We start from the raw sequence: 11,314 nt of genomic DNA on the forward strand, positions 1-11,314 counted from the left end.
AGGCTCTGGTCGGTCTCTCTTCCCCTGCTGGTAATGGACTAAGGGCATCTCCAACAGATTGTATGTTAGTCTTGTTGGTAAATTATTCATGTCATCAACCAACAAGGTATCATACAACTACTTCAATAGGTTGTATTTAAGTTATCCAATAGATGGTGAGAATATAAATATGATTGCTCTCTATTTCACCTTGGAGCTTATGCAAAGGTTGTTGGTTATTCTACATACAACTTTGCTCTTTCTTCACATTTATTACAATGCCACATCATCACTACTCCCTCCGTCGATGAATAAGTGTACATCTAGTTTTGTTCTAAGTCAAAGTTTTAGAATTTTGACTAACTTTATAGAATATAGTAGTAATATATATGACATCAAATTGGTATATTGTCAAAGTACATTTCAAAGCGGATCTAGTGATACTAATTTAGTGTCATAAATGCTTTTACTTTTTTCTAGAAAATTGGTTAAAGTTTTAAAACTTTGACTTAAGACAAAAACTAGATGTACACTTATTCGTGGACGGAGGGAGTATGTCTTATGTGGCAAATTTACCAACACCTATCTTACGACTGTTGGAGATGCCCTAACGGGTCAATGACGTGTATTAAACTGTTGTGGGTCCCATCGGTAAATGAGTAATGGAACAATGATGTGGCAGTGTTGCTGATGTGAATAGGCTGCATGTCAAGAGAAATACTATAGTGGGGATGAACTATTTAGGTATTATAGATTAGGGGGTCATGTCATCAAGTTCGCCCAGAGGCCCTCCGATACATGGAGTCGGCCATTGAGGAGAAATAGCAGCCTAGCGGCGCCACCGTCTAGATCAACAAGGCGAGAGGAGAGAAAAGGGGCGTGTGGGCAGCCTGTCAACCTCCAAGGGTTTTGGCGTGTTTTAGAGGTTGTCACTGTTGAGTATATAGGCATTTTTGATTAAGTTAATTCAGTAATAATCATGAAGATGACATTGATAGAATTAACGACATATTGATTATGATCTAGATAAGCACGTACTACGGAAAACAGTAGACACATCTACACATTATGCTAGTACGGCTAACACAGAAATAAACAGGAGCGGGATAAACGAGTTATACCCTTCAGTAGGCCATGCAGAAGTCGCGGTATCGACGGTGGCAGCAGCAGCATCCTCGGTGGCCTTCTTGTGGGCTTCAAGTTTCTCGGCGGCGGCCCTCTCGGTGTCGGCGGACATGGTGACGATGAAGATGACACAGATGTAGATGAGGCAGCAGATGTGGACGAACGACAGCGAGCAGTCGTGCAGCGGATGCTCCCCAAAAACCTAATCACCCCTCTCTCGTACATAATTCAGAGAAGCGGGGTTTTGGAGACCCGCTCTCCCATCGACAGTGTAGGTGTGAGCGCATAGGTGTGAGCTCAGGTCGGCTCATTCCCGCAACCCGCGGTGCATCGTGACTAGACATGGCATGGCGAGGCGGGCGGCGGAGAAGGAGCGCGCGGGAACCACTTCTCTTCTCCAGTTTCAATAGCATGTGAAAGACAAACCCATATAAGGAGGCCCAACTCCTCTCCAACTAGCAGTATCTATACCAATATAAAAAGACCCAAAGGGGCAGATCCAACTGATCTCGACCATCAAACTAAGTCAATCCAGCGACCTAAACTGCTCCAATGGTGAGCGTTCAACGTGTTTAACATGTAATTAATATCATACCAAATATTGCACTAATCACCGAATTAACACGCAATTAATAGCATACCTAATATCCACGTGCAATTAATATATTGCCTAAATATTAATGTGTGTTGCACGTGCGCATTTACTAGTGGGACTAAACTTCCCACCACATCATTGCCATTTAACCCACATGGGCCCTTGAAAATTTTGAAATTGTTAGATGGGCCTTAGGCCCACCCTAATATTTCAACAATCCCCCACTAGATCTCAAGGGCCCAGATTGTCCTTTGTTCCACACGCTGTTTTGATATACCAGTATTTCAGTGAAGACCTGTTAAGATTGAGCTCCACCTAAAGCAAGTAATTATACACTCCTTCGCAACTGAACAATGGACTATGCCTTGAATTGTCAGTTTGGCGTAAAGAAGTTTCAACACATGTCTTACTTGTACTAGACTACCGAAGGCTGACCCCTTGGGTGGAGTATATTAGTCATACTCCTGGCCTATTCATGATCTTACTAGAGATCACCCCAATCTCATAGACTGTGACCAATAGTCGGGCTCATATAGGTGTGTTCCTCCAAAGACCGCTCTGCAGGACAACATCTTACTTATATAAGCTTTGGAAACACATTAAGACATTAGTCAACCTACCATACAAATTTTCAGAGTATTGCATTTCTAGCGGAGTTGGTTAGTAAAGTTACTCTCCTCAGTTCACTACTAACTTGTTTTCCTAAGTCTTCATGGAATCTCTGATCACATAAGTTGGGTTACCACAATGGCAACTTATGTGGGTCTCATACCCATCTCCCATGGTAGTCATACACATGTTGTGCTAGCAGCTGCGACACGATAACACCTGTGCTAGATGTGCAGTGCAACACATAAAGATACAGACGACAGCGCCAAAAACTTCAACAATCGCAAAAACTAAAGCTCACAATGAAGGTTCAAACCAAGTACCTCATGCTACTGAACGTTGTCGCTAGCTAACTCCAACGCATCTACATCTCAAATGGCAGCTCGTACAATATGAACTATAAGCAGCAACAGATTTAAACTTTGTTGAAATTTTGAACGTGATTTTCCTTTTTCAAAGGTAAATATATCTTGAAACGCGGATTTTCAAAATTGCGATCAAAATTAAAAAACCCGAAAATTTTGTGAACATGCAAACATTTTTTGGGATTCTCAAAGAAATGAAAAGGGAACAAATTAAAAAATGATTACAATTTTCGAAATTATGAACAATTTTAAAAAAGATGCAAACATTTTCTACAAAATAGGAAAATTTTCCGAAATTATGAACAAATTATCCAAAACACGAACATTTTTTGAATTTGTGAATAAATTTTGAAAACATGAACATTTTTCACAAATTTAGAAAGCTGGAACATTTTTTGAATTTGCGACAAAATTTCATGTTTCTTTGTGCACAAAATTTAAAAGTGGGCACACTTTTAAATATTGTCCAGGAATATGAGCATTTTCTAAGTTTGTGAACAAATTTTGAAAGTGGGAACATTTTTTGAAATTCCAAACATTTTCAAAACATTAACATTTTTCTAATTGTTGAGAAAAATTTAAAAGGTTTTTTTCTGAAATTCCTGAATATTTTTTAAATTTGTAAACAAAATTTCAAAATATGAACTTTTTTTAAATTTGTGAACCAATTTTGAAAGCGGAAACATTTTCTGATTTTTTAAAAACATGAAAATTTTAAATTTTCAAATTCTATATAGAAATATTTGGAACAAATTTTATAAGAATCAAACAAATATTTGTAATCCTAATTTTTTTGGAATTTCTGAACAAAATTTCAAACCAGGAACATTTCTTTTAAATGTAGCAAATCAAAAAATACATACATTTTAAAATTCTTTAAATTAGTTGAAAAAGAAAAATAAACTTGGAAAATGAAAATAAAATAGAAAAAGTAGATAAAAGAAAAGAAAAATTGAAACAAAAAAGGGGAAAAGGAAAAGAAAAGGAAAATAAAAATAAAAACGAAAAACGAGGGAAAAGAAAAATGAAAGAGGAAAAAACGAAAAGGAAAAAAAGAAACAAAAAAAACCAATTCAGCAACCTTCTAGAAGGTTAGTTCCAAACCGAAAAAACTCGGCTGGAACCTTTGAGAACGTTCTCAAAACCAGGGTCGATGCAACACACGCCTGACTTTTTAAATCAGGTCAAATGCGTGTGCGGCGCCACAATAAATTAACGCAAAACGCGTCAAATAGGAAATCCGGGTTATGATCCTCTGCAGTATTGTACGGTGCAATACAATCACTGTCATGTGGGACCCGGCCCCACATGTAATCCGTTGTACTGTACCGTACAATACTGTAGAGGAATTCAACCCAGGAAATCCGGTCAAACTCCACCTGCACGCTAGAAGCCGTCTGCAGCGGGTTGATCAGGATTTACGGAATTTCGGACATCTTTGGTTGTCTGAACAATTTTGATAACCGAATGGCTAAAAGTGTCGAATGTAGCCTAAGGGCATCTCCAGCCGTTGAGCCCCCCAGGAGGGATTTTTTTTCGCCCCTTGGGGGACTAGCGGCGATAATTTTTAGGCTGGGGGTCGAATGACATCCAGTCGTTGCCCCCCCCACCGCCCAAGCCTGCTCTGCTCGTCTCGCCACCGACCGGCTCTGCTCGCCACCGCCCCTCTCTGCAGCCACGGCGCCACTCTCCCTCCCTCCCAAGCCCCACGCCATGCGCGCCACGACGCGCGGGAAGGAGTCGTCGAAGTCCGCGAGGAGCAGCACCAGCGCCTCCGCACCTCTGCTCGCCGCCCTGTCCGCGTCCGCTCCCGCCCAGGCTCGCCCCGTCGTCCCGCCCAGGCCACGCCGCGCCGCCCGCGCGACCCCGCGAGCGCCTTGCCCGGGCCGTGCGGCCTCCGCCAGCGCCGGGGCGGAGGGAGGGCCGAGCGGCGTCGCCGGGGAGGAGGCCGAGAGCGGGCGGATGGCCGCCCACGCTCGTCCACCTCGCCCGGGCCCTGCAGCCTCCGCCAGCGCCTCGCCCGGGCCCCGCGGCCTCCGCCAGCACCGATGCGTGCCACCACGGCCTCCACCTCCTCATCGACGCGGTAGTGCGGATGCGCGCACAACATGGAACAGCGGCGTCGGCCGTCGGTGGCCCTTCGGCGCGGTGGAGATGGCCATTGGTCGCCACGCTTGGGGCCGGTGCGCCCGGTGCCGGGGCCGCCCGTGGCCTCCGCGCTCGGCGCCGCCCGGCCGCCCTGGCAGGCCTCGCCGGTCGCCTGGACCACGGCCGCACTCCTCGTCGACGCTCCCCGGCGCGGCCTTCGGCTGCGGCGACACGAACGAGGGCGACGGGTTCCCGGCGTGGCTGGAGCTGCAGGAGAGAGGCCATGCACGTGGTGGGCCTAGGAGGAAAAGAGGAGAGAGAGGGAGGAGAGAGGCTGACTTGTGGGGCTTTTGCATGCAAAAGAGAGCGCCGGCGTCCCCAGCTGCCTCCCGGTTTGCTGCGTTTCGCTTGCGCGCGCCGGCCGTAACTCTAGACAAATCCGACGTTTTTTAAGGCCTTGGGATCCCGACTGGAAGAAAAATTAGACGCCGGCGTCCAAAAAGTGCTCGTCTGAGGTCGCGCGGGGCCGGCTGGAGATGCCCTAATGTTTAGTGATCCCGTTGGAGTTCCCTAAGCTTTGCACCAGTCAAAGCTGAGGTCGTCGTCTGCCACACATCGCTGCACCACCCACCTTGCTCTACATCAGCATGGCAACATCTCTGACATCTCTACTCCGGCGGGTAGGAAAGTGAACAGACTAATTTACTTCCCGGGATTATATAGATATGCATCCATTTTATTTTATCACTGCCTCCCCCCATCCCCAATTCTACGGAGCACTTTCCCTACTCACACTCAGCCCGCCCAGAGCGCCACCGGCACCGCAATGTCCAGCGACGACGAGCTCCGCGGCCTCCTGGTACAGGAATCCACCACCGCGATCGTCTCCGGCGCCGATCCCTCCCGCCCCACGGCCCGATCGGCCCACTTCCTCCTCCCCCGCGCGGGGGGCGCTCGCCTCCCTGCTCTGCCATCCCCGCCCCGCAATGCCGGCCCTGTTCTTGGCGACCAGCTCCCTGTCGATTGGACGGCCTGGCCCGGCTCCTCGAAGCTGTGGAGGCGGTGGGTGGCCAGGCTTCGGCCGCGGCATGAGCGCCTCTGGCGGAAGCTTGGGATCTTGGACGCCGTCCTCGCGACCACCGGCTGGGTGCGGCGGGACGAGGGCCTGCTGCTCCAGCTTGCGGGTTTCTGGTCCGGCGAGACCAACACGTTCCTCTTCCCGTGGGGCGAGGCCACGGTGACGCTGGAGGACATGGCCGTGCTCGGGGGCCTGCCCCTGCTGGGCAGGCCTGTGTGGTCGCGGCTCCCGGACGAGCTCCGCGGGGACGTGGACGCGCTCGAAGCCGCCCGGATCGCGCTCAACAGATGCACGAACAAGAAACCCTCGTTTGCCCCGTGGGTTAAGCAATTCGTCGAGCGGCCGACAGGGGAGGTCGTTGCCGCCGGCAGAGGAGAGACCGAGGCGGCCACATTGCTCGAGCACGGCGCGTTTCTGGCCATGTGGTTGACCAGATACGTGCTTCCGGCGCAGCCATTCGACGTGGTCAGACCGGACGTGTTCCCCCTCGCCGCCGGGCTGGCACGCGGCAGGTGCTCGGCCCTCGCACCCGCCGTTCTTGCCAACATCTACAATGACCTCTCCGCACTCAGTCACCACTTAAGCTTGGGCACCAGCCATCAGCCGTTCGTGGCGAGTGCGCCGCTGCACATCCTCCAGCTATGGGTCTGGGAGCGCTTCCCAGAGCTGCGTCCTGAGGCTGAGATACCAAGCACTGCCTCCCACGGCGACGATCCCGGCGTGCCGAGGGCCGCCAAGTGGCACAACATCAGAAACCCGCTTGATCATGGCTACATCCACGCCGTGCTCATGTCCCCGGAGGAGTTCCAATGGAGGCCTTACGGAGGCAGTAGCTTTGCTCTGCCACAAGGCAAAGATGGCAAAGATGGCTGCTGGGTGCTCTGCCATGATGTAGTAACAAGCAAGGAGCTGCAGTCCTTTGCGCAGTGTCTGCTACCTTGCGAGCTCGTCGGCATGCAATGCATCGAGCACTACTGTCCGCACCGCGTCGCAAGGCAGCTCGGCTTCGATCAGGACGTACCCGGGACTATCGCCCGTGCCAATTCATGCCGAAAGACCGCGTGGGCGACTTACAGGATGCGGCCTGAAGACGTTTCGTTCTTCGTTCCACGACGTGATCCGGGCATGACGGTTGAATACGCGCAATGGTGGAAGCCTTACTCGTGGGCATGTGCTGTTGCTGTTGCTAATGCTGAAAGGATGAAACAACTTCATGCTGCAGCTATTAGCCCAAGAACGACGAAAGCTGATGGTTATGAGCTTGCTAATAATGTCCAAAGTGATACACCTCCCAGTCAAGGAGCAGTTAATAAAGTAACTCATGTCACTAGTGTTCATGTCTTAGAAGGATCCACTGATGATGAAATGCAGACACACAATGTCACAGAAAGATCAGAGAGCGAAGGTGGATACAGAAAGCTCTAGTGTTTCGGAAGGTAATGAAATTGCACATGAAAATTTCTCAGACTCATATCTATTGTAGAAGAATTGATGAATCGTCACAGCAAGCTATTGCTAATGCATACTTTTCCTTTTTTTTTGTAGGAAACAATGATGATGCATCTTCTGATGGTGTAGTATACGGAAATAATGTACTGGTCAAGAGAGTAATTTCTACTAAAACACTCTACTATCTTCGACCATTCGAGCGGGTGAAAGGTGCCCAGGTCAGAGATTCAAGAGCCACCAATGCAGGTCAAGTGATTCTCCAACCAGGACGGGAAGTCGGAACAACGGAAATGATTAGAGAGGCGTCTGAAGCACGAGAAGCGGAAAAGGTTGAGTTGGAAACGATAATCGATCGTCTCAAGGAACAAGTTGTCGCGCTAGAGATGCAGTTGCGGGACAGGAGAACTTCTAAAATTTGAGGTATAACTTGTTCGTATAACTTAACATAATATAGCGGTAGCTTGGGTCTTTAGAAGACATCTCGTGATGAAGAGTGCCACAATATGGTGGGCTAGTCTTGCCAGTGAAATGATCTTCATCAGCTAATTATGACTTTGTGAGTGAAGAAACTGCGGCACCTACACCCCATTAGACTCTAATTATATGTTCCTGGCTGCTATTTTCTTATGTTGTGAAATTCAGGGGAATGAATACATTACTGCTAGTTCGTTTGGTAGTATAGATAAACCCTGTGCAATCTTCACATAAAACGATCAATTTAATGAGGAGATGCATATGTGTGTGCTCCTGTTAACTGATGTTTTGGTTTACACAAATCAAGATAATAACTACTTAAACAAACGTTGCTTCACAATGGATGTACCAATGGGCAACTTGTATACCAAGTTGTGAAACCGAGAATTCTGTCTGAAGCCAACTGGACTGCTAGAGGTCGAAACCTACCAGGACATGAACTCACTGGATGAATGGAGTCGGCTAAAAAGGATTTAGTAGCAGATTTGGGATGTGGATAGTTGCAAACAGTTTATTGATACATAACTTGTTTTCTTACTAAAGGTTGCCCAGATACAGATTACCTCATCTGCACTATCTTCTCTGGACTCTGGGCATGATTTTTTTTACGGATTACTACTATGTTGTTCTATTAGTACGCCAGGATTATCTTCTTGCTTATCCCCATCACATTTACCACTCAAAGTTGAGGAGCTAGCAAAAGGTACTTTACTATGCAGAGAATACATGGACACAGAAGTGCAGACTGCTCAAAGTTGTTTATGCAGAGAGACAGATCGTCTGAGGTCCGAGAATACTTATCTTCTTTTTCATTGCTATATACTACTCCATAAGCAAAGATATGTAGACCAATGGCGCCAATCAATATTTACTCACCTTAATGTGATTCTTGTCTGGTCATACAATGCGTGCAGACATCCACAACTAGGGACGGTCTTCTAATAGACTTTGCACTCCTCATCGTATTCCGTTGCCATTACAGTGAAAATATTTATCAGGTACCCCCGGCCACCGTCAATACAGGTACACTAGATTATGCTCTCTTTTTTTTTTTTTGAGGAATACACTAGATTATGGTAATTGCGCGATTAGGATCCGGCCATTAGACTAAGAACACAGGCCCTACTAAAGAAAATCAGACGATTGTTGGGCCTCTTAGTATTTGATTTCATAGATTTGAGTTGACAGTGACCATATGGGAAAAAAAAAGGTACGAGGTTTTTTTAAAGAAAAAAAAGGGATTGTGGAAACAAATGTGCCGGGCCGGCCGCCGGCCGCCGGCGACGATAACAAATGAGTCTTTTGTCCATTCCTCAGCAGCATCTGTGTGTCTGTAGTGTACTCCATACGTAGCTGAGCTTACACCTTTGATTCTCACCGCAGCTCGATGCCGGGCCAAAAGTGTACGTACGAATGATTCTCACCGCGCGTCTATATTTGAGAAGCCAGCCACTCACATACAGTACATACTGATCGGTCATTCGCGGCAAGAAAATGGAGCAAGTCGTCTACCTCGTACTGGCCATCGGGTCGCTGCTCGTCGTCCTGCTCGCCTGGCGCCGACGCAGGGGCGGCAAGGACAAGCTGCGGCTGCCGCCGGGGCCGTGGACGCTGCCGGTGATCGGCAGCATGCACCACATCGTCGGGGCGCTCCCGCACCGGGCCATGCGCGACCTGGCGCGGCGGCACGGGTGGCCGGTCATGCTGCTCCGGCTCGGCGAGGTGCCCACGCTGGTGGTCTCGTCCCGGGAGGCGGCGCGCGAGGTGATGAAGACCCACGACGCCTCGTTCGCGACGCGGCCGCTGAGCTCCACCGTGCGCGTGCTCACCAAGGGCGGCCGGGACATCGTCTTCGCGCCCTACGGCGACTACTGGCGCCAGATGCGCCGCATCGCCGTCACCGAGCTCCTCACGACGCGCCGCGTCCTCTCCTTCCGTGCCATCCGGGAGGAGGAGGTCGCCGCCATGCTCCGGGCCGTCGCATCCGCCGGGAACGGCGGCGCCGTGGTCGACATGCGCGCGCGGCTGTCCGCGCTCGTGGCCGACAGCACGCTGCGCGTCGTGATTGGCGACCGCTGCAGCGGCCGCGACGTGTTCCTCCGGGAGCTCGAACGCTCCGTCGGGCTCGTCGCGGGGTTCAACCCCGCCGACCTGTGGCCGTCGTCACGGCTCGCCGCCTGGGCTAGCGGCGCCGTCCGCCGCGCCGAGGAGTGCCGTGACACCGTATTCGGGATCCTCGACGGCATTATCGCCGAGCACCAGGAGAGGATGGGCGCCGGTGCCGGCGACGCCGAGGACCTTATCGACGTGCTCCTGAGGATACAGAAGGACGGTGGCCTCCAGTTTCCACTCGACATGGACTGCATCAAAGCCGTAGTATTTGTAAGCAATCTTAATTAATTGTGTTTTTTTCTTTGCTTAAGCTAAACCGACAGAAATTAATTTACAAACCTTAATTCAGTAATATGTAAATCTCACACGACAGGTTCTAACATAATATTAACTGAGTTGCTATAGATAAAATTAAAATGATACTAGCACATGCAGGTAGGAGTAGAGTAGTCATCTTGTGTGTGTGTCCAATTGTGCATGCAGGACATGTTTGGTGCCGGCAGTGAGACGTCGACGACAACACTGGAGTGGATAATGGCGGAACTGGTCAAGAACCCAAAGGTGATGCATCGAGCGACAGCGGAGGTGCGGCGAGCCTTCGAGGCCGGCGGCAAGGTGGTCGAACAGCAGCTCGGCGAGCTCGTCCCGTACCTGCACCTCGTCATCCGGGAGACACTACGGCTGCACACGCCGCTGCCGCTGCTGCTCCCCCGGGAGTGCCGAGAGGAGCCGGCGTGCAGGGTGCTCGGCTACGACGTGCCCAAGGGCACGCAGGTGCTGGTCAACGCCTGGGCGCTGGGCCGCGACGAGCGGTACTGGCCTGATAAGCCTGAGGAGTTTCGTCCGGAGCGCTTCGAGGCGGCCGGCGACGGCGCGGCGGCGGAGGTGGACTTCAGGGGCGTGGACTTCGAGTTCCTGCCGTTTGGTGCAGGTAGGAGGATGTGCCCCGGAATGGCGTTCGGGCTCGCCAACGTGGAGCTCGCGCTCGCCAGCTTGCTGCTACACTTCGACTGGGAAGCGCCCGACGGGTCGCTCGACATGACCGAGGCGTTTGGCATCACCGCGCGGCGGAAGGCCGGCCTCCTGCTCCGCCCCATCATGCGCTTCCGTGTCCCGGGTAACTAGTTGACGCGGCCCGTCGGCCATGCACAATCCAAAGGTGTCCATTAGTTAAAAAAAGTTCATCAACTCCAAAATGTTTGCTGATTCAAAAAATATTTTTCTAAATTAAAACAGACTCGTGAATCTCAATAATTGTCCATCAATTCAAAAAAAAGTTCACCCATTCAAAAAAAGTTCACGAGTTTTCATACTTTTTTCACAGTTTTAAAAATATCCAGGAATTTTGAAAAAGTGTTCGTTAATTCAAAAAATGTTAACAAATTTGTAACAATTTCATATTTTTAATAATGTAAAAAATGTTCATGATTCCAGAAAGAC

At 49.8% G+C, this 11,314-nt stretch overlaps 2 protein-coding genes across 2 annotated transcripts; both read left to right on the forward strand.

The window, feature by feature from the left end:
* The first annotated feature begins 5,587 nt into the window (after window positions 1-5,587).
* On the forward strand, window positions 5,588-7,917 carry LOC119306286. The gene is made up of 2 exons (XM_037582550.1): window positions 5,588-7,275; window positions 7,385-7,917. Exon 1 carries the CDS (start codon window positions 5,588-5,590, stop codon window positions 7,262-7,264), a length of 1,677 nt encoding a protein of 558 aa, XP_037438447.1. The 3' UTR covers window positions 7,265-7,275; window positions 7,385-7,917.
* A 1,354-nt stretch (window positions 7,918-9,271) lies between these two features.
* Window positions 9,272-10,999, forward strand: LOC119310242 (dolabradiene monooxygenase-like). Its single transcript, XM_037586053.1, has 2 exons — window positions 9,272-10,144; window positions 10,358-10,999. The coding sequence occupies exons 1-2, from the start codon at window positions 9,392-9,394 to the stop codon at window positions 10,997-10,999; spliced, it is 1,395 nt and encodes a 464-aa protein (XP_037441950.1). The 5' UTR covers window positions 9,272-9,391.
* The last annotated feature ends 315 nt before the right edge of the window (window positions 11,000-11,314 follow it).

This window comes from Triticum dicoccoides, chromosome 5B (genome assembly GCF_002162155.2).
Source record: "Triticum dicoccoides isolate Atlit2015 ecotype Zavitan chromosome 5B, WEW_v2.0, whole genome shotgun sequence".
NCBI classification, from domain to species: domain Eukaryota; kingdom Viridiplantae; phylum Streptophyta; class Magnoliopsida; order Poales; family Poaceae; genus Triticum; species Triticum dicoccoides.